Source organism: Mandrillus leucophaeus, unplaced genomic scaffold (genome assembly GCF_000951045.1).
Source record: "Mandrillus leucophaeus isolate KB7577 unplaced genomic scaffold, Mleu.le_1.0 Scaffold173, whole genome shotgun sequence".
Lineage (NCBI taxonomy): Eukaryota > Metazoa > Chordata > Mammalia > Primates > Cercopithecidae > Mandrillus > Mandrillus leucophaeus.
In genome coordinates, this window is record NW_012101732.1 from 4341356 (window position 1) to 4367052 (window position 25697).

At 47.7% G+C, this 25697-nt stretch overlaps 2 protein-coding genes across 7 annotated transcripts in view; one reads left to right on the plus strand and one right to left on the minus strand.

Moving 5' to 3' along the window:
• TG (thyroglobulin) overlaps positions 1-25697 on the minus strand; it is a 287674-nt gene that overhangs the window by 69471 nt on the left and 192506 nt on the right. The window lies entirely within an intron of this gene.
• Positions 1-25697, plus strand: part of SLA (Src-like-adaptor) — a 66998-nt gene that overhangs the window by 35189 nt on the left and 6112 nt on the right. For 2 of the 6 annotated variants that reach the window (XM_011977092.1, XM_011977091.1), the window contains 5 exons: positions 8053-8153; positions 17237-17336; positions 18161-18247; positions 20244-20347; positions 23054-23185. In XM_011977092.1, coding sequence (XP_011832482.1) covers positions 8093-8153; positions 17237-17336; positions 18161-18247; positions 20244-20347; positions 23054-23185 — 484 coding nt within the window. In that variant the 5' untranslated portion in view covers positions 8053-8092. Of the gene's footprint in view, positions 1-7739; positions 8154-17236; positions 17337-18160; positions 18248-20243; positions 20348-23053; positions 23186-25697 lie in introns of those variants that run through there. The other 4 variants (XM_011977090.1, XM_011977094.1, XM_011977095.1 and 1 more) reach the window with 4 other exon arrangements.

The window sequence follows — 25697 nt, forward strand, 5'->3', positions numbered from 1 at the left end:
GCACACAGGCTCCTGGACACATGGGTCAGGCCCACAGCCTGGTTAACAGATAGATGGGCATGGCTTCTCCTGCAGGGGATGGAGTGCTGGGCAGGCAGTCATGCATTCATCCAAACTTAATGTGTGACCTTGAGCAGGCTGCTTGCCCTCTCTGAGCCTTTCCCTTGTCCTGTGAGAGTGCTGAGTTGCTACCTTTCAAGTGATGCTTTATGACGCCCCAGGATTGAGGTATCCTATTAAGAGTAGTAGAGAGATGAGATGCTGAGCTGAGCCCCCAGCCCCATGCAGCTACTTGCTTTCATCTGTTCTATGTATTGAGCTTCTGGGGAATTTTTCTTTTCTTTTCTTTTCTTTTCTTTTCTTTTCTTTCCTTCCTTTCTTTCTTGATGGAGTCTTGCTCTGTCACTCAGGCTGGAGTGTGCAGTGATGCGATCTCAGCTCACTGCAGCCTCTGCCTCACAGGTTCAAGCGATTCTCCTGCCTCAGCCTCCCGAGTAACTAGGATTACAGGCACCTGCCACCACGCCCAGCTATTTTTTTGCATTTTTAGTAGAGATAGGGTTTCACAACTTTGGCCAGGCTGGTCTTGAACTCCTGACCTCAGGTGATCCACTTGCCTTGGCCTCCCAACGTGCTGGGATTCCAGGCGTTTGAAATATCTTAGGTAAGAGGATCCCACGTTCTTCCCCAGGAGCTCCTGAGGGCCTCTGGCTTGGACTCAGGCCTGAGAAGAAGGCTGGGGGTTGCATGCCCTCTCTGAGCTGGCTGTCTGCCCCTGTAGGTCTTGCCAGTGCCCCTAGAGCCCCCGGTATGCTGCAGCCCTCCTCTGCAGTGCAGAGCAAGGAGAAGCAGGTGGGGGAGGGGTGGGAGCAGGTAGAACAGTCCTGTGGCTGCACCTGCCCTAGAGGAGAGCAGGGGACTATGTGGGTCACAGGGCAGGCGGCCCTGGCAGCCCCCAGCCTCGCACTGGGAGAGGTGCACCTGTGGAGTGAGGTCAGGATGTGGTGGGTAACCCCGGAAATCCTGCCAGGGAGACCACCGGATGCTAAGCCCCTGTGCCAGCTCTTATTTTTCCTGAAACCAAGGGTCAGACCACAGGCAGCACTGAGCAAGTCCCTAGTCAATTGTGCCGGTACTGGGTACAGTCACGGCAGGAAAATGGTTGAGGCAAAAGAGCCATGACAAACTGTTCAGCCCAACCCTTTCCCCATCAGATTTGAGGACTCTTTGGCCCAGACAGAGGAAGGTACTTGCTCTAGCTTGCACAGTGAGTTAGCCAACCCCAGCCCCTGCTTTGGTAAATTTTTAGCTGCCGTTTACCAAACATATCCCTGCTTTAGATATGACCCATAATTTCAACCTCAAAACAACCCCGTAGGGCATATACTTGTATCCCAAATTAGTGGATTTGAAAATCGAGGCTCAGAGAAGTGAAGCAACTTGCCCAAGGACACACAGCCAGCAGGTTGGGAGCTGGAATCTGCACTCAGGCCTGCCTGCTTTGAAAATCTCTTCTTTAAGGTGCCCTCATTCTTTCCAACCTTTTGATTATAAAAGCAATTCATGCACCTGGGAGAAAATCTGGGTATTTTAGAAATAAGTAAGCAAAGAAGAAATTTAAATTCACATATAAAATCACTACCCAGAGAGAGTCCTTGGAAACATTTTGGAAATTTCTCTTTAATATTTTTCCATATGTATGCATTTGAGTGGCATAGTTTTATGAAACGGAGATACTAAAAGCACAGCTAGTATTCCTTTTTGTTTCTTTGTTTTGTTCCACAGCAGTAACAGTTTTTTTTTTGTTCGTTTTGTTTTTTTTGAGACAGAATCTCACTCTGTCGCAGGTTGGAGTGCAGTGGCGTGATCTTGGCTCACTACAAGCTCCGCCTTCCAGGTTCATGCCATTCTCTTGCCTCAGCCTCCCAAGTAACTGGGACTACAGGTGCCCACCACAATGCCCGGCTCATTTGTTTTGTATTTTTAGAAGAGACGGGGTTTCATCGTGTTAGCCAGGATGGTCTTGATCTCCTGACCTCATGATCTGCTCACCTCAGCCTCCTAAGTAACAGCCTTTTAAAAATAATGCTGTGAAAGGCTAGAAAACATTCCTTGCAATTCCCTCCTGCCCTTTTGACCACAGCATGCCTCAACTAGCCTCTCTCTCTTGTTTCTTCTGCTCCCAGCAGCACTTCTGCACCCTTCACCCCCACTGGAAACCCAGACCTGGGCTTCCAAACACTGCCAAGTGACATCCAAGAGATCTCTCAGGGCCTCCACTGTATTAAAGTTTCCCCCAAAGTTTATGCTTCCTAAGGTTTGCTTTGATGACTTTTATTTTACTGTATTGTATTGTATCGTATCGTATCGTATCATATCGTATCGTATCGTATCGTACTGTATTGCATTGCATTGCATTTTTGAGATGGAGTTTCGCTCTTGTTCCCCAGGCTGGAGTACAATGGCCTGATCTCAGCTCACTGCCACCTCTGCCCACTGCATTCAAGTGATTCTCCTGCCTCGGTCTCCCGAGTAGCTGGGACTACAGGCATGTGCCAACATATCTGGCTAATTTTTGTATTTTTAGTAGAGATGGGGTTTCTCCATGTTGGCCAGGCTGGTCTTGAACTCCTGACCTGATGTGATCTACCCGCCTCAGCCTCCCAAAGTGCTAGGATCGCAGGTGTGAGCCACCGCGCCCAGACTGATGACTTTTAAAAATCACTTTTCTGTTGCCTTCTTGGGTTAGCCAGAGGACAGAAAAACAGGGCAGCACTGGTGGCCATTAAGAACACAGGTTTTAGAGCCAGGCAGACCCGGCTGGAATTCCAGTTTCACCTCTTCCTAGCAGTATAACCTTGGACAAGTCACTTAATTGATCTCAGCTATAAAGTGGGGTTGTTCTGAGCAACCCAGGACATACTGGCTGGACAGTGCTTAGCTTTGTGCCTGACAGAGGATGACTAATTGTGGGATGGGGGTGTTCTGGTTATCACTGTTGTTGGCATTCACATATATGGTAGACAGTGAGGCTTCTCCACTTGCTGTACCGTGTTCCCATGCCTTAGAAGAAGGTCATATGAATGGGCTTATAGCTGTCACACTTTGCAGCAGAAATTTCTAAGGCCAAAGGGAGGTAGCATCCCTAAGTACATTTTCAAATTAATTCTGTCACCAAGGGTTGAGTTCCTGGCTTTATGACCTGCCTTCCCTTGGTTGGACTTCCTCAATTTCTCTCCCCTTTGGGAGAGAAATAAAGGGGTTCGGGCTACCCTCCTTCCCAGCAGCAAGGCCAGGCATCAGAAGCACAAGATGGACCAGGTACACAGAACTGTCCTGGGATGCTGTCCCAGGAATGGAAGGTTCTGAGAAGCCTCCCCACCTGGATCTATAAGACAATGCAGAGCACACAATGAAAGGACCCAGATCTGCAAAATAAAAACCTATTAAGAGGATATGCTGCTGGCCGGCATATCCCACACTGTCGATGGCAATGCCATGCCAGTATGTGACCTCTCCATGCCATGCTTCTGCTCAAATGGCAGCCAGCCGCACACTGACCAGAGTTCCTTACACTGGAGAGACAGTGGCATGGTCCTGAGCAAAAGGTGTAGGTCCTGAAGTCAGGAGATGTAAGGTTTCCAGCTCCAGGGCAGTGGGCAGGTGACTAAACCCTGTTCTCACACTAACAAAGTAAAAGATTATCTGCCCTCGGGAATGCTTGTAAGATTAAACACAACGATATCTGCAAATTGCCTCCCAGAAGGTGGTTGTACACATTAACTGTCTTCCATTGATTCTGAAGCACATAAAGACAAGAGTTGGGATTCTGTCTAATGGGACTTCATTTGAAAAATGCCAACGGTTGTTTTATTAATAATTTTTAAAAACCATTGAGTCTTGATTGCTACAATTAAATGGGGTTATAAGGCTTGCTCTTTGGAGATCATCTTTTTTCACTCATCTCATTTTTCAGAAGAGGAAACCAAGGTGCAAGTTCACACAAAGGAAATAGCATTGGTCCAAAGACCGAAGGGAAAATAAGATAATAGCAGTTATGATTCTATGACCCAGAAACCTAAGAGTTATACCACCAAGGAAAGGGAGAAAGAAATCAAGAATTTGTAGAGCCAGTGTTAATTAACTCATTTCTCTTTTGCCCTTTTCTATTGTTCTTAGAAGCAATTATGTCTCCGGTACCCTCTCTCCCACCTTCAGCCACTGCATAAAACTGTCACAGATTAAATCAAATTGTTCAGCCATTTCATTAGAGAGACTCCAGCTCTCATTCTCTGGGGGCATTTTCACTCTTCTCAAATAAAAGCCTCTTTCAGATAAGTTAACTCCTTCTTGAAGACTGTAGAAAGCCACTGAGCAGACCACTAAAGGGCTGTTGAGACCTGATGGTTTTTTTGGTAGTCATACAGCCCTGACACAGCCCCTTCTTTCACGGAGACTGAACTCTGACTGGCAAGACAGAACAGGAGGGAGTGCAAGCAACAGGAGAGAAGAGTGTTAAGGTAGAAGAACCCAGGCCTCCAGGTCTGACTCAAACTTTCTCATCTTGTGACCCTGGGTACGTTTCTTTTCCTGGATGAACTTCATTTCTCCAATCTCAAAAATGCAAGTTTAATTTTTTTTTTTTTCCTGTAGTGGATTCCAGGAATCCCTCCAAAATAGCACACAAATGCTTGAGAAGAATGATAGAGCTGTTGGGAAGAGAGAGGATGTTGGAATTCTCTTTGATGGATAGCAAAGTCTTGTTCTGACTTGTTTTCTGGAATGGTTGACATAAAGGAGGGGAGAGATCAGACATTGTGGTGGGAGCCTGCTGCTTAGAAGCAGCTTGGGGGAGGGGACAGAGGGGAGGGAAGGCTGGCCAGGCTGGGGGCACCCTGGCATCTGGAGGGGTGGAACCTATGGGGGCAGGGTTTCTGGGCACAATCACTAGGTGTTGAATGACACTCGATGAGTCAGGCTGAAAGGACAGAAAGGCATTGTTGGGACAGTTTGCTGTGTCTGGGGACACTGGAGATGGTGGCAAATCGGCGAGGCCAGCATACATGTGGTTTCAGAGTTAGTTCTGCATGTTGAGAACTTTCCCCAGAAGCCCGAAGGCCTCGGTGATGATAAACAAAGAGTCTGAGGAACCAAGGCAGCAGGCAGGTTCCAGGAGGCCCAAGGAGCAGTACAGAAGCAGGCATGTGCAGGACAGCCTGTGCGGGACAGCCACTGCGTGTCACACGTGTGTTTCCCAAGGCCTGTGCAGAGCAGCCTGTGCATGTCACACGCATGATTCTGAGGCCTGTGCGGGACAGCCTGTGCATGTCACATGTGCTTCATAAGGTCTGTGTGGGATAGCCTGTGTGTGTCACATGCATGCTTCCTGAGGCCTGTGCAAAGCAGCCTGTGAATGTCACACATGTGCTTCCCGAGGCCTGTGTAGGACAGCCTCTGCATGTCACACGCATGCTTCCCGAGGCCTGTGTAGGACAGCCTCTGCATGTCACACGTGTGTTTCCCAAGGCCTGTGCAGAGCAGCCTGTGCATGTCACACGCATGCTTCCCGAGGCCTGTGTAGGACAGCCTCTGCATGTCACATGCATGCTTCCCGAGGCCTGTGCGAGGCAGCCTGTGTGGCTACAATCCCCTCAGGGCCAGGGAGGCTGCCTGGTTTGCCTCTCCCCTCTTGCCTGACTTGGGCCTCGGAGGCAGCACACTCCCACTATGTGGGTGGGATCCTGACTTCCTCAAGTCTCTGGCCCAGGGCCCAGCACCGGGTAGATGCCCAGGAAGTGTCTGCTGAACTGCGGGGAATGTGGGTTGGAGTCACACCACCTGTTGTGTTTCTGTGAGCATTTTGGGGAAGCACATTTCCTGGGTACCTTCGCCAGGCTCAGGGATGGAGACATGGTCAATGTATCCCTGCCCTCCTGGACTCCAGGTGTTGCTGTTAGAACCTGCCCAGCTGCTAGAAGGTTCCTACAAGGTAGAGGCCCTGGGATTTTAAGTGTGGATGTTTTTCTGGTTTGTGAGGATGGTAGGGGCAAGAGTGGAGAAAGAAGGGCCCGAGCCTTAAATTTGCAAGGGCATCCTCTTTTCTAGTCACAAAGATCAATAGGATCCAAAAAGGATGGGATTTGCACTTCACTTTAAACATGCTGCCCGTTCTAGCCAACCCTTCTGTGGTGCACTATGAGTTTATAGCTTTTGTAAGCCTTGTCATTGTCTTGGGAATATCACTAAGCATTAGCTTGAGTAGTAAGTGACAAGTTATTCATGTAAATGTCTAAGATACATGGACTTTTAAACAACTCTCATTTTGGTGTTCCTTGTTTCTTAATATAGTAGGAGTCTCAGCTCACACCGCCCCTTCCCTTAAATCAGGGAGCTGTGCAGACCTCCCTCAGCCTGGGCAGGGCCTTCATCTGAGAGTGTACTTCTTTCCAGAACCTGTACACATAGGGCATGGAGACAGGATTCAAGGCCAGGGTGGGAGTTGGACGGGCTGACTTTTGTGCCCTTCATAAGGTTCAATCCTGAGCTGCAGACACAGGTAGGTGGGAGATTAGTTTCCATTTGGGCTAGAGGCCGACGGGGCGACCCTGTTCCATCTCCTCTCTTTGATCCCACAAAGCAGAGAGCTCTGTTTATGGATGTGGGCTTCCTCTCTGTGCTTCTACCATCCAGAGGGAATGTGGCTTCCCTAAAACCCTATTCTCTGATAATCTATGTCTCTTTCCAAAATATTCGTATGAAGGTCTAGACTTGGAACTTTTATCATTAAGGACAATCAGTAAACAGAGTAATAACTAACATGTACTCTATGCCAGGCCATGTTCAAAGTGGTTCCCATGCTTTATCTCAGTTAATTTTGTAACCACAACTCAACACTGTTCGTTCGATTAGTGTCCTCCCAAATGATTAGAAAAAGGTTAATGACTTGGCCAGGCACAGAGGCTCACGCCTGTAATCCCACCACATTGGGAGGCCAAGGCAGGTAGATCACCTGAGGTCAGGAATTCAAGATCAGCCTGGCAACATGGTGAAACCCTGTCTCTACTAAAAATACAAAAATTAGCTGGGTGTGGTGCGTGTGCTTGTAATCCCAGCTACTTGGGAGGCTGAGGCAGGAGATTCGCTTGAACCCGGGAGGCAGGGTTGCAGTCAGCCAAGATCATGCCATTGCACTCCAGCCTAGGCGACAGAGTGAGACTGCGTTTCAAAAAAACAAAAACAGAAAAGGTTAATGCCTTGCCCGTAGTCATCTAGCTTATAAGTACACAGCGAGAATTTAAGACTGGGTGGTTACCTTGGAAACTGTTATGGAGCAACCCAGAGATTTAGCATCAGTGGTTCAAATCTCAGCTCTACAATTACTTGCCATGTGACCTCACACGAGTCACTTACCCCCTCTGAGACTCAGTTTCCCTCACTGCACAATAGGCTTAAGCATGATACAAGGACTTTACAATGATCAAACGTAACAGTCGATGTGAAAGGGCTTCAGCAGCATGCAGCCGGTACGCAGAATTGTTAGGAAGTTTTCCCCTTTCATCCTTTGTTAAAGCATGCTGACAAACTCAAACGGATGACAAAAAGTAGCAGCAGAAAGTACCTTGTCCTCATGCCTTTGGTTGTACAGACACACAGCTCTGTACTCTGAATTCCTGGTGCACAGAGTTGATGGTGAGGGCCCCTGAGTGGAGATACTTTCTGGGCCACCTGAAATGCTGCTTGGTTTCTCACACAAACCCTGCTGTGGCTGCTTACCATCCTCAGCGAGGGTGCGAAGGAATGGAAACTTTTGCCACCAACAGCATTTGCTAGCAACTTCCCTTTCTGTGGTTTTTCTGTCATTCCCTTGATAAAAGAACTTGAACTGCGCAAAAGTAACCAATCTTCACCAATCTCATCTTCACATATAAACAGCCGCCTTTCAAGAAGCAAGCTGCCAGAAAAATGATGCATGATGCTCTCTAAACTGGGTCATTCTCCACTTGGAGAGCTCAGGGCACGGTTGACTTTCCCCGTCTGTCTCCTATACCGTAGGCTCTGGGCATCACCAGCGGCCCCAGGGAAAAAGAAAGAAATGGGAAACAGCATGAAATCCGCCCCTGCACCTGCTGAGAGGCCCCTGCCCAACCCAGAGGGTAAGTCTGGCTTCTTTGGTGAGATGCTTAAGTCTGTGCTACAAGAGCCTGTGGTAAAGACTGGGCATTGGTGGATGCTGATAACTACTTAAATGGGGCAACGGGTACTGAAGGGCTCATGATATCCGTCTCTCTAGTTTTGTTTGTGGTTCAAATATTTCATAATTAAAAGATGAAAAGGATTGGATGCTTGGCACACCTGAAGGATGTCAAATCTTTGGCATTTTCAGATGGATCTCCAAGATCAGCTGGTTTAATCCCTTTATTTTCCAGGTAGGGAAACTGAGCCTCACAAAGGGAATGGGATCCACATCATTGGGCATTTGCTGATAAATATCCAATTCAGGCTCATCTGATTCTGAAATCTAGACTCCTGTTTACCAAACTCTGGCAGCCCATAATATAATATCATCCATATAGTTAGCCCCGCAAGAGCTGGATCTGTGTTACTTTTCTAAGCTAGGCACCATCGTGACATCTTCCTGAAAACAAAGGAATCCTATGTCCCATTGGTGGGACTGCAAGGTAACAGGCATTCTCAGGGGAAGAGCCTAATATTGCAGGTCAATCAGTGACGGCAAAAGTCAGCTTTTTGGAGAGATGTCAGGTTTGGCTAGATTCTCAAAGCTACAAAGAGTCCCTCAGCAACTGGCCAGAGGCCTGGGAGGGAACACCAGTGAACGATGGGCAAAGGCTGAACATCAAATCCACCATGCTCTGGGCTCAGCTATGCTGGCCCCTTCTAATGGCCTGACCTTTATTTCCTCTGATTCCTAGTCCATAATTCTCATCTTCTGGGGTCTTGGGAAAGGGACGGTTAGGAAGGCTGGGGGGCACCTTGGACACTTCTACTTCTCACCTTACATGGTAGCATTTGGGGTCTGGTGTCCCATCTCCTAGCAGGGGTGACCACACATGGTTCCCAGCAGCCCCTGCAGCACTGCACTGGGAGGAGTTCACTGGCACAGATGGCTGCCCTGTCTGCCCAGCTTGACAGGGGAGTGGACTGTGCCAGGTTCCTGCGCTGCCTCCAGGTACTACGCATTTCATGACTTCTGTGGCTCACTCACAAAGGAACCTTCTCACCGCTTCCAAAATGGACAGGCCCAGCTCGTGTGGTCTAATGGCCTCAGATGCCCCCAAGCCGGCATGCCAAGACCCAGCCACCCCACACCCCTTTCAAGTCAGATGCAGAACAATACTAGTGGCTCTTATTTATCTGGTGAAGTAACTCCCCTTCCCAAGCCGAAAGGAAGAGGGATAAACAAAAAGAATATTCCCCAGGACCGAGGAGGTGGAACCAGATTACAAGGTGGAACAGAGCATGTGCCCTCAGGGCCCTGCGGACAGCAGCCCTCTACCTCCCGTGCCACACTCAGAACAGTGTGCAACATGCAGGGCGGCTAAGCTGCTGCTGCTGCTGTCGGGACAATGCCGGGCTCTTTCTCACCCTCTCCAAACTGGCTTTGGTCACAGCCTCCTCCTCTGGTCATAACCACTGCTAGAAAACTGACACCACAGGGCCCTGGGACCAGGCAGGCTGGGGATGCACCCACCCACCGAACCCATCTTAGGTTGCCACCTCTCAGCCTGGGGCAGAGGGGCAGCATGCTTGAGCGAACCTCATGAAAACAGCCTCCAAGATTTGCTCATTTGCCTTCAACTTTTCAATGCAAATTGTCATGAAATAAGTTTATTTTTTCCATTATGTGGGTGGGAGGTCACCTCTAGAACAGAGATAGAGAGAGGGGTCTCCCCACCCCTCCACCCCCTGGTGAAGAGAATTCCCCCGGTCATACCCCATTTGTGATCCAGGCAACCACATCAAGCGCTGGTGGGCTGCTTTTCCAACCCCCAGCCCTGAAACGTTCCCCCGATCATTGGTCGTAACGTTATTTCCTCTTTCTCTTGTACCTAACTTGAGTGAGGGAGGGGAAGGCGGTGCAGTGATGCTGTATTAAGTAGTCCCCATCTGCCTCATGCACAGGGTCAGGGTTTTTATGGAGTGAGCTCCTATTCAGCTAATGCTCCTGTGGTTGCTCATCCGGTTACTCTCAAATGAGTAACCTAGGAGACGGTGCAGGTCTCGCTCGTTGCTTTAGGCCAATGTGCAATTAGAGCCAGCTCTCAGTTAGCTTCAGCGCCAGAGAGTTAAAGGCACCACAGACCCTGGCCCTGCACAGAAATCACACAGAGGCCAGCCTGGACACTTTCAGACAACCATGTTTTCTGGCCTTTTGGGAGATCATTCTTCTCCCAAGCCAGGACTGTGAACGCCTTGGAATATGGCTTTGCCTATTTGTCTTTTTTTTTTTTTTTTTTTCCTAAACTAAGCTTTTCAGAACATTCCTGATCAATTGATTTCTCAGGAACTAATGTCATAAAACCGACAAAAGGAAGCAGGACTAGAAGGAAACAGAACAAGTTTCAGAGGCAGAAGGCCCTCACTGAACTTCCAGTAATGGTCTGTGGAAGCTGTGTGACTTTAGGTGAGTCACTAGGCCCGCCCCAGAGATCTGGAACAAGTCCCTCCTCAAAGCAACAGCATGATGCAGTGCAGGCACCAGCAAAGAAGGGTGTGGAAACTTCTAAAAACTCCATTTAGTGTTACCTGACTATACCAGGCTATATCTAAATGGCCATTCCCCAAAAGTTTTAAAGTGGTGAAACTGGTAGTTCTGTAACTTTGAAATCATCCCAAAATGTTCATTTTCTCTAAAATTCTATGCATGCTTCTGTACCAGACATGGGCAGTACAGGATTTTTTAATACAACCTAGGGAAGTCCCGCTGTGGTCAGGAAATGGCATATTTCCACCTTAAAATGAGCACTCTGTCTCTCTGCTGTGATCTTTTTCCCCTCTTTGTTCTTTCTCTTCTTATCACCCTGACCTGAAGAGGCACCAACAGAGGCAGCAGCACAGACCCCTTTCTGCCCGTGCAAGGGTAGAAATAATGCTGTTTACATAGTTGCCCAGTGGAGAGAAGGGGGCGGGTGGGACTCGGGGAAGGAAGAAGGAGGTAGGGACCTCTCAAACCCAGCTTGCAGCTTCTCAGCAAGTGGTCCTCATACCACCTGCATCAGAATCCCCTGGGAAGTAGTTGCAATGCAGATTCCTGGGTCCCCCCCAGGCCTACTAATCAGAACCTGGGGATGGTGGGAGGTAGCCGCCAGCTGAATTTCCTACGAGTCCCTGGGGACCCTGTAATCCCTTAAGCTTGCAGACCACAGACCAGCTTTTAGTCCTGCCCCTGCACTGACACACAACGAGAGATGAGAAAGAGTTTATCTCCTTAGTCTCTCTGTCCTCCTTTGTAAAATGGGAATGATTAGAGTCGCTTGGTGCTCACCGCCTCCAGACACAGTGCCCAGTGCTATCACAGACTCGATTCTCACAGCCCCGCGAGGCTTCTGCCTATTATCATCTCTGTTTTGCAGTTGGAGAATCTGAGGTACAAGAAGCTTAAATGACTTGCCTGAGGCCATACAGCTCAGATGAGACAGCTGGAATTCAAAGCCAGGTGGTCTGACTCCAAGGTCCATCTCCCCACCTCAGTGTGTGCCTGAAAAGGACAGGGTTTCAAGAAGCCCACATGTTCTGGGAGAGGATAGGCTTGCTCTTGAGTGACTGAGAATGTGCCTGGCCACCAGATTTAGTGACACAGATGCTCAAGTACCCTAGCAAGGGGTCCCACAGACAGTGAATCTGTGTCAAATCTTGGACCAGATCCCTTTTTTCTATTTGCGTCTAACCTCGCTGTTGGTACATGAGATGGCCTTAGCCGGAACATGATCATTCAACTTTTACATCATTGTACGTTGATGAACGTCATAAAATATATAACTAGCCTGAGAAATCCATGATGTCACATTGCCTAGAATAGCACTCAAGCTTTTTTTAAGTAAATTAATTTTTAAAAAGACATTATCAAGTAACTAGTGCTGTCGACTATGACAAAGGAGAGCTGAGTGGTCCAGACACAGCCACGCCCTGCCCTGCCCAGGGAGACCTGGTTTTGAAACCTGGCACTCAACTTCCTGGCTGTGTGCTCTTGAGCGGTCTTTGGACCTCACTGTGCCTCGATTTCCTCATACTCAAAATAAGGCAGTTTCAATCTATCAACCTCACAGGGAGGCGTGAGGACTTCAGGGGTAACCTGGGTACCACCACGGCCCAGTGCCTGGTTCCCCTCAGAGCTGTGCTCCCTGCTGCTGCTGCTGCTGGTGATGACGAGGAGGGGGAGGAAGGGGATGGTGGTATGAAAACAACAGAAGTCTGAGAAGCACTGGGTGCCCAAGCAAAGCACATTCTGAGTCTATGCAGTCCAAAATATTCGTTTTAACTATTTCTTGCTTCTGTTCTATGCCAGCCCCGGCTATAACCCTCTAGCATCTAAGAGAGTTGAGACTGACCCTGAAAAGCCTCCAGGTCTGTGCAGTTCCAATCTGTCCCCACTAACATATGGAAAAACCAAGGCATGGGCAGAAAAGAGCTTTGAAGGTTACTTGGCCTCAAACACAGCCCTTTAGATATGACTAAGAGGGCTCACAAGCCTGGTTCACCGTGACCCGCAGAACTTGGTAGACTTTCTACCCGGCCCAGCTCTGTGTGATTGGGTAGTTGCGTGTATAATCCTGTGTGTGTGTGTGTGTGTGGCCTGAAGAAGACACTAAAAGTCAGGCCTGCTTTGACCCCTCAAGAGACCATGAGTTTAGGCATGACTCCAGGGAATGCAAAACAAGAGGCTACAATCCCTGGGCTGTACAGCTCCCTACCCACCAGCTGCCCTGAGCTGCTCATGCTAACCCTGAAGACTCAGCTGGAGTCTGCCTTTGTCTCCCCTGTTAAGGGTCAAGTGTGGGCTGAGGAAAGCTTGGAGATTAAGTGACAAGGAGAGCTGTGTGGCTCTGTGAAGGACCCCGGGCTTTGAAATCTTCATGCTTTTCCCTAGATATGTGACTAAAACTCTCCCAGCTTTGGCTTCTTCACCCTTAAATGATCACGTATTTTCTGTAGGGCTGGGCAGGGCACTGGAAGTGACAAATGACTAGTTTTACTAGACAGTTATAAGTGGGAGTGACTGAGAATGTTCTTAGTATTTAAAAAGAAATGGTCATGCAGCACCAAGGAACGACAATTTACAAAAGGGTCTGTCCTCTCTTGACTAAGTCCCGTAAGGCCTGCCTGGGTCCCTCCCCTTTGTGAATTTGTTTCCTGTTTTACGCTTTTGTACATTTTGTTCAACCTGACATTCTTAAGTTAAGCTATCAGCAAATATTTGGTCCTTTGAATTTCACCTTCTGTTCTCACCAAGTGGAGTTCATTTTTAGAGAGTAAGCAATTTTCAAGTTTACACTACTAGTTTGCAAATTTTAGAAAGTTATTGGCTAACACTGGTCTTGAGTTGTGGTCTGGTGACCCTGCTCTCCATGAAAATAATATTACCTTCCACTTACTAAGGCAGGCCCTGATATGCAATACATCACGAATCCTTCACTCAATCCTATGAGGCATATTTTGGCATTTTCCCTTTTTATTCATGAAGAAATCAAGCTCAGATTAGTTAAAAATAAATCTCCCCCCAAATTGCACCACTATGTAGTGGGGGAGGTGGGATGTTAGCCAGTTCTGATTGATTTCAAAGCCCCATTTTCTCTCCCCAAAATTCTCTCTGGGTTTCTTCTTTCATGCGCAGTGCTTATGTCTTCATTTAATTTGTTTCCTTATGTTAGGTCTGCAATTATTCCACTGACTTCCTCAGCTGTCCTCTTCTCTCCCTCACTCAGTTATCTCTGCTTGAATTCAAACGCTGAGCTCTCCATAAAGCTAAGGAGTTCTGGGAGTAGATGATAATATGTTTCACCTTTACCAACAAACTTAAATTTCCTACATTGCATTTATTTTTCTGTGGCAACCAAAGCTCAGGGAAGACTTTGAAGGGATCCTGGCACCAGGCCTTGCTTAGAATGGCCACCCTGCCCCACAGAAGTACAAGTCAAACTGTAATACCTTCCCAGTGACTCTGTCCCGTTTGGCTAATGGTCATGATAAAGAGAGGTGAAATCTCTTGCAAAGGATCAGGCACAGGTTATCTGACCCTTAAGCAAGAGCCCAGATGCAAAGTTTCCTCAGTGATGTTTAAGTGCCATAGCTATCAAAACATCACTATTACGGAAATTCCACAGGAAACTTAACTTTGTTATTGTGAAATTGAAACTCTCCAACCCTTTAAGCCTGCCTTTCCCTCATTGGAACGGTGGTTTTTATAATGGGATTTTGCTTTTGTTTTTGTTTCTGTTGGTTTTTGTTTTTAATGTTAGGAAAGACAATTGTTCTGTTCCACAGTCTTGATCTTGAATTTGACATTAAACCTCAAACCCCTCTGTAGACACACCATCTACCTCAAGGTTCTATCGTTGTCACAGAGGACACACTCTGTGCCTCTCCATTTCAACATGTTTTTCACAAGGGGCTGGTTCCACAATGGCCACCTACCCAGCTGCCTCCCACAAATCAGGTTTCCTTCTGCCTGGATCTGCTTTAAAACTGCAGCTTGACAGCTGTATTTAAGGGACACTGCAGCACAGGGACCGCTCTGCACATTCAGTAAGACTGCTTTGAGCATCCTTTATAAAACAGGTGTGGCACAGGCTACAGACACAGAAGACACCGGTATTCTGCCCTCCTGGAACTCACAGCCAGGGGTGGGGAGAGATGGGCATTCCCCTGACAGTCACACAAATGGGAAAATGCAACCTGGGGTAACCGCTTCAGAGGAAAATCTTAGGGGCCAAGAGGAAGAATTAGTACAGCAGGAAGGCTGGGCCTCCTCAGGAGCCTCTGCAGAGGTGAGTTTAGAGTTGACACAGGAAGGAGGGGTGAGGGAGGGAAGAGCAGGGTGTATTCCAGGCAGAGGGAACAGCCTATCCGGAGGCTCTGAGAACCAGGGCGCCTGGCAAGTTGGAGAAAGGCCTATCACATGTAGCCGAGGCAGCAGAGTACCACAGTAATATACAGCCCTTTCCTATGTGGCGGCCATTAGTCCAGGAAGATGGATTTCCATCTTGAAGGTGCTTTTCAACCTCTCATTTTCTAGACTAGGAAACCCAGGCCCAAGAGGAGAAGGAGGCGTTCCACTCAGCGAGTGGCAAAGTCAGACTCAGCTTCTGGGCAGATTTGCCAGGAAGTCAAACAAATCATATGCCTGAGACCCCCTTGTTGGTACAGCACCTTCCTGGGATCTGTCCCTCATTTTGTACTTGCAATTGTGTATTTTTTCTCAAAGAGGACTGCCAAATTTGCATAAACTTTATGCCCCACCGAACGTGAACTTGCCCTTTGTGAGACCTTGGGACTTCTGGCTTCAAACTTAACACAACTGTAACGCTGCCTCTACTTACTGGGGTGAAGTCAAAGCGACACAGGGAAGAATCCCTTTTTTGAATTCAGCAAAGCAGAATGTGAGGGAGCTGCCCCCACAGGCTTGGGGAAGATCTGCAGCAGGACAGGTCAGCGGTCTGGTTGGGCCAGCCCTTTTACATCCCGACACAACTGTTTCTCAAAAGCCCTGATCCCTTTCCAAGACTTAGAAAGCCACTAAATAACACTCTTGGTTTCTGTCTCACATCCAGAAACTCTTGCTTTTACATGGCTTATTGTCAGTGACTCAGCTTCCCCAAATGAACAATACATTCGACTGCACTGTTCCACCATGATCACTGGCTTCTAATTCATTTATCAATTGATAAGCATAACCTTCACTCAAAACCTCACTCATCTTTCTCACTGATTCTACTCTTTAATCTCCCTTTAGACTTAGTCTGCCCGAGAGGCTTATGACTTAGAGGCTGCAAGACATATGAGTTGTAAGAGGCAGGATCTGGACGTATGTGGATCCTAGGGAGTGGCTTGTTTGGGCCACGGAGCCCACAAGCCTGAGTGCTGGGATTTCTCCAGATCTTCTTGGGGTGAGCGAACCAGGGAACAGTTCCTCCCATGACTATTTATGTATCCTGTAGAATGTGAGCTCCATGAGAGCAGCAAGAATGGGCTTGCTTTGCTCACCTATGCTGACTCACGACAGGTGCTCAGTAAGTAGCTGCCGAATGAACAGATGATGTTACCCAGAATTTTAAGTTCAAAGTCCCAGCCAGCAGGTGGAGTGATGAAAGTCATAGCAAATAATAACTGCATTTGCTGATATGGAAGACATCTTATTATTTCCCCCCAAAATGTATTCAAATATTACCCTGCATCTAATGCATCTGAATTACGTCAAATCACTAAGGATAGAAGCAGATGTATCGCTTAGTGTCAAAAAGCAAAATCACTGTCTCTCCTCTACGGTCAGGAACCAGACAGCCCTCTTTCCTTCTCAAAACTTCATCAGAATTCCTTTCAATACACTATCAGGAAAAGTACTAAATTTTTCTTCCACCACCCCCACCCTCAACAAATGTCCCTATGAAATAAATGTCCAGCGTGGGGCCTTATGTTCTGCAAGAAATAAGTATTTTCTTTAACCTCAGAGTTACCGCCTCATGATCCTAATGGGTCCTCAGAACTCATTTTTCCTGACACCCCTTCCCCGAAAATGTCATAGATATAACAACTCTGGGTCCCAGAGTGGACACCCGAGGCTTTGGTAATGAGACGGGGTGTTTTTATAGCAACTTAGGTGAATGTATGTGGTGTAACATACTCTCATCTCCTCTCCTAAGGACCCTGGAATGAGGTGTTATTAGTCCCATTTTAAAGACGGAGAGAGTGAGGCTAGTAGACTCAGAACAGGGCCTGAAGCCAGACCCTGTGACTCATCTCACAGCCTCTGGATTCCATTTCTCAGATCAGGGCCAAGGAAGGCTTAAGAATAGGAGTATGTCACTGATCCTCAGGGCTCGTACGCACACCCTGCAGAGCCATCTCTGAAGAGAGGACCTTGCTGTAAATTGGTGGTTCAAAACAAGAAAGGTATCTCCTGCTGGAAAATCTCATCTTCATGCCCTCCCTCCCAAGGCTACCTTTAAGCTCCTTGTGAATAAAAAGCAACCTACCCCCTTCCCCCTTGCCTTTGTTTCCCCAGGACTTGATAGTGACTTCCTTGCCGTGCTGAGTGACTACCCATCTCCTGACATCAGTCCCCCGATATTCCGCCGAGGGGAGAAACTGCGTGTGATTTCCGAGTGAGTCAGCTCTCCAAAACTTGTGCAATCTTCAAAACAGGGTAAACTTGGTTTGGGTGAAAAGTATTTGATTTTTTAGCTAGAGTGGTGTAGGTCCACATGAGCCCTGGTCCCATTACGAGGTGAGAAATTTGACCCATACTGCAACCCTCCTCTTTAATGTGGCCAGTGCTCTAGAACCTTCCATAGCTCTCCACTGCCTGGTAGATTAAATTTAAATTCCTTAACTTGACTTTTGAGATCCTTTATGATCCAACCTCTTATCATATTCTTCTCATCTCCCACCACATGTGCAGTGTTGATGCTATGTAGGAACGAAGACTGGGAAGGCAGCCCCGGGGTCTGGAAATCCTTTGGATGAGAAATATAAAAGATTTGCCTTCTCTCCTCTTACCTCTGCAGTCTGATTCAATATGGGCTATAGAACATGACAGGAGTCCTGAGCCCCTTTTATTTCGATCTTCATTGATGCAGATAATTGAAACTATATTTGGTTATACTGCAGAGTGTAAATCAATATAGTAAAGATTTATTTTTAAAAAGCCTCCAACAGTTGGGAACATTAACTGCTAAACCCTGAAAAGCAGCTATTTCGAGCACACGGGAGGGTTTCCCAGTTGGCTTGCAATGGAGGGCTATCCACTGGACACATATACTTTAAAAGGTAGATTTTCAGATGACGGAATTTGGGTTAACGTGGCCAGTGACAGATCTTAAAAGAGGAATGTTCCAACCTTTCCTGGGTTAAATCTGGTTACTCTGTTCATTCATCCTTTGGTTTTGCTATTTACCTATCTCTGTGTTCTCTGTTCTTGTTCTCACAGTGAAGGGGGCTGGTGGAAAGCTATTTCTCTTAGCACTGGTCGAGAGAGTTACATCCCTGGAATATGTGTGGCCAGAGTTTACCATGGGTGAGTACGTTTCTCAAATGGCATCAATTAAGCATGATGCTTATGCTGCTGACTCATAAGGTGGAACAAAGTTTCCAGCATTCATAGTAGAAAAGAAGGCACTGGGTCAAGAAGAGATATTCCTGCTCCCAACCCAGTCAATAAGGAAAGGAGCAACCTTGAGCTAATTTATCTCTTCTGCTCTCTGGGACTCAACTTCTCCCTCAGTAAAATGAAGGAAGTTGGACCTTTCAGCTCTAACATGGTGTTCCTGGCACAGAGTGGTAAACAGCTGGGAAATGTTATCGGAGGGCACAGCACAGTGCAGAGACTAGAAGTCAGTGTGTCTAGGTTCAAATCCTGCCTCTGTCACTTACTGGCTGTGTGCCAGTGAACAAGCTTTTTATGCATCAGTTCCCTTTCCTCACCTGTCAAGTAGAGATCATAACATAGAACGACAGGGATAATAATATATGACAATATGATCAAAATGTAGGGCCGTTAGGAGAATAAGATATAATGATACATGTATAGTTCTTGGAGCAATGCCAAGCATGACAGTAAGCACTCGATAAATATTAGCTATATTCTAATCAAATACCTATCCAGAAGCACATAGAATCCTTACTGCCAAAAATGCTCATGTGCCTTCCTTGAAAAATGGGTAAGACGAACAAGATAAATCTTAGAAAACTAGGCTCAACTCATGAGAAAATAAGCACCCTGCTTTCTCCTGTAGTCGTGCCTGTGAGGCCTCTGCAGCCTCCTGGGTGGCTTTGGAGTCCTGCACACCTGGGCACAAATCTTCGCTTCCCTCCTTCCATGTGAGGGTCTTGGAAAAGTCGCCTCACCTCCTGGAGTTACGTTATCCTCATCTGTCAAGTTACCGAGGCCAGAAGTTGGCAAAGAAATGCACAGCATATTGGAAATGGAAAAGAAAGGAGGCATCCATTGATAAACACTAAGTTACTTCTTCACGTCCAGAGGAGGACTCTACGTGCCACATGCTCATCTTGCAAAACAGAGATAACCACCTGAATCTTTTGACGACTGGAATTCTGCGAGTTTAATTTTAGTATTCATGATCTTAAAACTGTGAATACCAGATGCCATTTCCATGCTTAGGATGATGAAGGTGAACAAAAGTGGAGCAGGAGCTGCCATGCGAGTCACGTTCTGAAAGAGATGGGAATCACATGACTCTTCTACATCAGTTGCTCGCCCTGGAGCTGTTCGTTCATTAGCAAGCACCCATGAATGCCTTCATGCTGAAGATATGGGGCTGCAGCTGGTGGGAGCTGGGGGTAGTGAAGACCCAGGAGGAGTGACATAATTATGACCCTATGAGGCTACCAATCTAATAGAGGTGATCACATCCCTTAACATATCAAATAGGAAGAGCAGGGCTGGGCACGGTGGCTCACGCCTATAATCCCAGCACTTTGGAAGTCTGAGGCGGGTAGATGGCTTTGAGGTCAAGAGTTCAAGACTAGCCCAGCCAACATGGTGAATCCCCATTTCTAATAAAAATACAAAAAATAGCCGGATGCGGTGGTGCATGCCTGTAATCCCAGCTACTTGGGAGGCTGAGGCAGAAGAATCACTTGAACCTGGAAGGTGGAGGATGCAGTGAGCCAAGATCATGCCACTGTTCTCTAGCCTGGGTGACAGAGCAGGACTCCATTAAAAACACACACACACACACACACACACACACACACACACACACAAATAAAAGGAAGAGCAGCAGTGAAGTATGGCGGTTATGGAATTGGATGTCCCAGAAAAATGCATTCTAATTTTAACTCTATCAACTGCTGACATGGTATCTTGAGCAAATTACTTAATCACTGGAACCCTTAGTATTCTTGTCTGTGAAAGAGAGATAATGCTACCTGTCTTAGTGGGTGGAGATGAGGATTAGCTTTCAAGTGCTTAGTATGGTGGGAGGCCCATTCCCGCCTTTCCTGGGGGAGGGCTTGTTCCAGATCCTAACGGCTGTCTTCCTCCTTTCCAGCTGGCTGTTTGAGGGTCTGGGCAGAGACAAGGCCGAGGAGCTGCTGCAGCTGCCAGACACAAAGGTCGGCTCCTTCATGATCAGGGAGAGTGAGACCAAGAAAGGTGAGTGGTCCCCAACTCATCTTTCCCCGTCTGGGGCAGACAAGCATGTTTTGTTCCCGGCTGACTCATTATACGGCTTCATTTTCCTTCCTCCTACGTCCATGCAAATCGATCCGATGTAGTTAAGCTCCCTGCAGCCCACACGCTGCTGGGGAGGCCAGTGGAGAAGCAAGGAGACTAGAGACAGGCAGTGGGGAGCCGGCTGGGCACGGCCGCGGGCCTGGCCAACATCAGGCCTGATGGCTCCTGCTGGAAATTTTTCCAGCAACTGAGAACAAAACTGAATGCAGTGTGTAGGCAGATGCTGGGCAGATAGAACATAGCCTTTGGTACAAGCCTGGTCTGTGCTGTCAAGCTCTGTGACTGATTTGTCTGAACTCAGTGTTCTCATCTGTGAAATGGAGAGAACACCCCTCCCTTGTAAGGTTGTAGTGAAATTCAAATGTAATAATGTTTGTGTTGCTCTTGCTGCACAGAGAGTCCCGATGTCAGTTTCTTCTGTGCTCTGTAACTAAGTCAGACAGCTCAGAGAATCAGATGTGTTCTCACACACAGTCACCATCCTCTCTAGCGTTACAATTTCCTTGCATCATATGCATTAAGTACCTCAGTAAAAACATAAATAGAGTGAGCTCTTTGTCACAATTCAAAGCAAGGGTCCCAAGTTCCAATTTTAGCCTTACAAATTACTAAGTTACCACTTCTCTCTCTAAGCCTTGGCCCCCTGATCTAGACCATGAGATTCACAGTAGGAGAGTACCGTGTTTATTCCCAAATACTTCACAGCTAGAATTTTCCCAGACTAAATAATAATAATAGCTTTTTTAAAATTCAGAAGGTATCTTCAAGTTCCTGGCTTGCTTCTTGTACATTCAGTATCAAATAAGAGAAAACACACTATCTGAGAGTACTTTCCATGCACCTAATAAGTGCCAAAGCCACCTGGTGCTAGAGTCCTTCACCAAAATGGGCACCAGCCTTGCTTTCAGAACGCAGGGACCCCATATACATGATTTAAAAAAATCCAAGATCAACTTTTCTCTAAAAAAACCAAACATGCTGGGGGACAGAAAGATCAATGCAAAAGCAAAACATCCTGTGCCTGTCCTAGAGGTCCCCGGAGGCAGGATGGCCCAACTCAGAAAGAAACTTCTAAACTGGCCTGGCCAAACGGAGGAAGAACCCAGGGTGGGTGCCGCAGCTCATCTAAAAATAAAGATGTCATCAGGCAGATGTGCCGTCGTGCTGGAGCTGGGTGGGTGTGGCAGGCCCACCGTGGATATGCAAAGCTCTGACAATGTTCTACTTGCTACCCTCGGTCTGCTTACCACACTCCCAGTTCCGCTGACCTTACGGGAAGGCTCACGCTGGGTTGACTCATGGCAGGCCTGGAGCACTGTGAGGGATGTGCTGAGGATAAGGTTCACACCCCAGGGTGGCATTCCCAAGCCCCATGCCTCTGGCCATATCTCATAGGGGCTCTAGGCCTCTGTTTTCCCATCTTTAAAATAATTGGGGGCAATACCTCCTATGATCTTTCTGAGAATTAACAGAGATTTCTTGGCCATTGCTTAGCCCTGCCCAGCAGAGATAGCAAAGAATAAATCAGCTCCCTTTCTCCTCTGTCTCTTGGGTGTTTTCTACTCCTGGAACCCCAGAAGATAGAGCAAGAGAGGACCCTGAAACGTGGACTACATCCAATTCTCTCATTTTGCACTTGGGGAAATCGAGGCACATGCCCGCGGTTCTGCTCTTACCAACCCATACCAGGTCATTGCTCTAACGAGGCTCAAAGAGCAATAACCCGCCTTTCACGTGGTTCTTATAGATACCCAGAAAGATGACTCAACTGCTCCAAATTTCTGAGAAGACTAAGCATAAGTCAGAGAGAGTACAGACAAAGAAAGAGGGGGCATAACTGCAAGGACCTATTCAAATGTGTGCTGTGGCAGCACTGGTGGGACAGGGGCTGAAAAACAGTAGGGATGACATCTTGGAGTGTACTCGGGAAGGAGTCAAAAACCACCACGGATCCTGGAGCTCCAGGTTGCAACCACACTACAGTCATTCCGTTTGGCCTTAGGATGTGGAAGCACCCCAATGTGTTTGCCTCAAAACGCAAAGAGGACGAGGCCGGGCACGGTAGCTCAGGCCTGTAATCCCAGCACTTTGGGAGGCCGAGGTGGGTGGATCACTTGAGTCCAGGAGTTCAAGACCAGCCTGGGCAATGTAGCAAAACCCCATCTCTACAAAAAATACAAAAATTAGCCGGGCATAGTGGCGCATGCCTGTAGTCCCAGCTACTCCAGAGGCTGAGGTGGGAGGATCCCTTGAGCCCAGGAGATGGCGGTTGCAGTGAGCTGAGATCGCGCCACTGCACTCCAGTCTGGGTGACAGAGCAAGACCCAGACTCAAAAAAAAAAAAAAAAAAAAAGCCAAGAGGATGAAACCTGTGCTCCTAAAAACCTGTAAGGACCATATGATGAACACATCTGCTTTGACACAATAATACACTCCTGCAGTCTCTAACAGGAAGCAACATCTAAACAGAGAAGGGTCTAGTGGAGGGAAGGGCTGCGTCCTAGCATCACTGTTGTATCCCAAGGGTGGGCAGGTATCCCTGCCTCAGTGGTGGTGGGCTGGTTAGCTGCGTGCCTTGGGGTGAGGACAAGTGGAATCCACTGACTTTTCCTCCACCTCCTGCAGGGTTTTACTCACTGTCGGTGAGACACAGGCAGGTAAAGCATTACCGCATTTTCCGCCTGCCCAACAACTGGTACTACATTTCCCCGAGGCTCACCTTCCAGTGCCTGGAGGACCTGGTGAACCACTATTCTGGTAAGAGACATTCAAACTGGAGTGACTGTGATGGTGGAACCCCTCTTAGCTAATTGCTCTGCAGCACTATCTGTCTGGAATGCAGAGGGGTCGCCAATAAATGCAGTGATTTACTCTTGCTTTCCGCCCATGCTGCCTTCGTGATATGCTCTCTTGTTAATTCAGACTGTAAATTTCAGACTGAAACAGATTGCTTGCGCATGCTGCCTTAATAAGCAAAATGCAGCTAATCTCAAATTTGCCCTCTCTTGACCTGTGCATTAAACAAGTTAGGGTGTGCCTAGATTCACAACTGCAACCAGCTTGCACATCCTTAAGTGGGCCATACATATTCAAGCCTCTGGAGCTCTGTTCTAGAATACCACTCATTCTCCCTTTTCTGCTTGTCAAAATCCTCATTGGCCTTCAAGGCCAACATGAATCACCTCTGCAATGAAGCTGTAGGAGTTAGCAGTGGCTGCCTGTCTTCGCTGTGCTCAGAGCATGCCAAGGATTTCTTTCCCAGCATTCCGATCATGCTCCCGCGTGGCCTGGTTAATTGTGTGCTAGGCTGTGTTCCTCAACAGGCTCCTAAAGACTAGGAATTACATTTAACTCATTTTTGTGCCCGTCACAGACCCAGGAGAGAGGTCTGAATTCTCCCAGGCTGATAAGATGGGGAGCATCCACTGAGATAAAGGAAGCATCATGTGGTGTTGGTGGCTGGAAGAGTGTAGGATACTGCCACAGAGAGAAAGTTGAGTTACACTGTGAAAGGCCCAAACATCAGCTCAGGAGTCAGAACTTTACCCTACAGAAAAGGGAGAAATTGTGAACAGTTGACTAAATGCTAAATTTCCAAAAACCAGCTCTGGAAGCTCTGTTTCTATCCCAGATCCACTCAGTGTTAGCTGGGCAGCCTGAGGCTGGCTGTTTGTGTCTCACTTTCTTCATCTGTGCCAGGCAGACACGAATAGTTCCCCCTCCCAAGGACACCATGAGGGTCCACAGAGTCAGTTCATGGAAAGTGGGGAGCGTGCCTGGCTCATAACCACGAGCTCCCATTAAATACCAGCCACTTTTACCCAGCGGAACATCAGTGTCCTTCCCACTTACTCGCATATTGCATGGAGGAAAGGAAGAGGTTGCTTTTGCTTTGACAGCATCTTCCCCCTTCTGGGTTCAGGATGCTTGACCTCACATGCTTAGGGCAACTTTGGTGGCATTCTCTTGTATATGTGGTCTTGAACTGAGCAAGCAAAGTGCATTTCAAGTAGAAACAGGTCCACAGGACTTTGGTTATCACAGCTGGCCCATGAGAAGCAGCAGGGCATGAAGCAGAAATGGCTGCTCAGGAGAGGGAGGTCCAAGCTCAGATCTGCACCTTGTGAGGCCTTGGGCAAAGTCAGCCACCCCTCAGAACCTGGGGTCCCCATTTATGGGAGCTGAGTGAATACAGTCTCCTAGCAGGTGACTGAATAAATATTAAACACGATCGTTCATGTAGTGTGTTCAGCATAGCCTACCAAAGAGCAGATGCAAAATAAATAACACACATTACTTGTGATATCTGAAAACTGAGCAGCCAGGTAAAACCGAAAGAGGAAGGGAGTCCTGGAAACAGCCAACTTATATTGGTTGTAAGAAAAGGTTGGTTGTGGTATTTGGCTTTTAATAACAACCATCAGAGGGGGTGTGAAGACCATAAGTTTTGCATAGACAAAAGCAAACATGAGAAGGATGCTGTCCTAGCAAAGCTTCTAGGCACCATGAGGCCATGAGGCTACCAGGCTACCCAAATCTACCTGCCGCTGCTTGACCATGGGGGATATCTCACCCCAGTGCAGCACTGGCGTCTTCCCACGGTATGTTCCTGGTCATCGAACCACTCAATGGATTACAGTCATCTGTTCACCTCTGTGAATAACTGAAAAGGTGTAAAAACCCAAAGTGCTTCCTATGCCCCATTGAGAATCCCCAAGTGGAAGCCACATGGCCACTTTTATCTCCACTGGATTCATTCTAAAGACATGGGCTGGGCACGGTGGCTCACGCCTGTAATTCCCGGACTTTGGGAGGCTGAGGTGGGCGGATCGCCCGAGGTCAGGAGTTTGAGGCTAGTCTGACCAACATGGTGAAACCCCGTCTCTACTAAAAATACAAAAATTAGCCACGTGTGGTTGCAGGCACCTGTAATCCCAACTATTCGGAAGGCTGAGGCAGGAAAATCGCTTGAACCCGGGAGGCAGAGGTTGCAGTGAGCCAAGATTGCGCCACTGCACTCTGGTCTGGGCAACAGAGCAAGACTCTGTCTCACAGAAAAAAAAAAAAAAAAAAAACAAACAAAAATTAGCTGGGCATGGTGGCACATGCCTGTAGTCCCAGCTACTTGGGAGGCTGAGGCAGAAGAATCACTTGAACCTGGAAGGTGGAGGATGCAGTGAGCCAAGATCATGCCACTGTTCTCTAGCCTGGGTGACAGAGCAGGACTCCATTAAAAACACACACACACACACACACACACACACACACA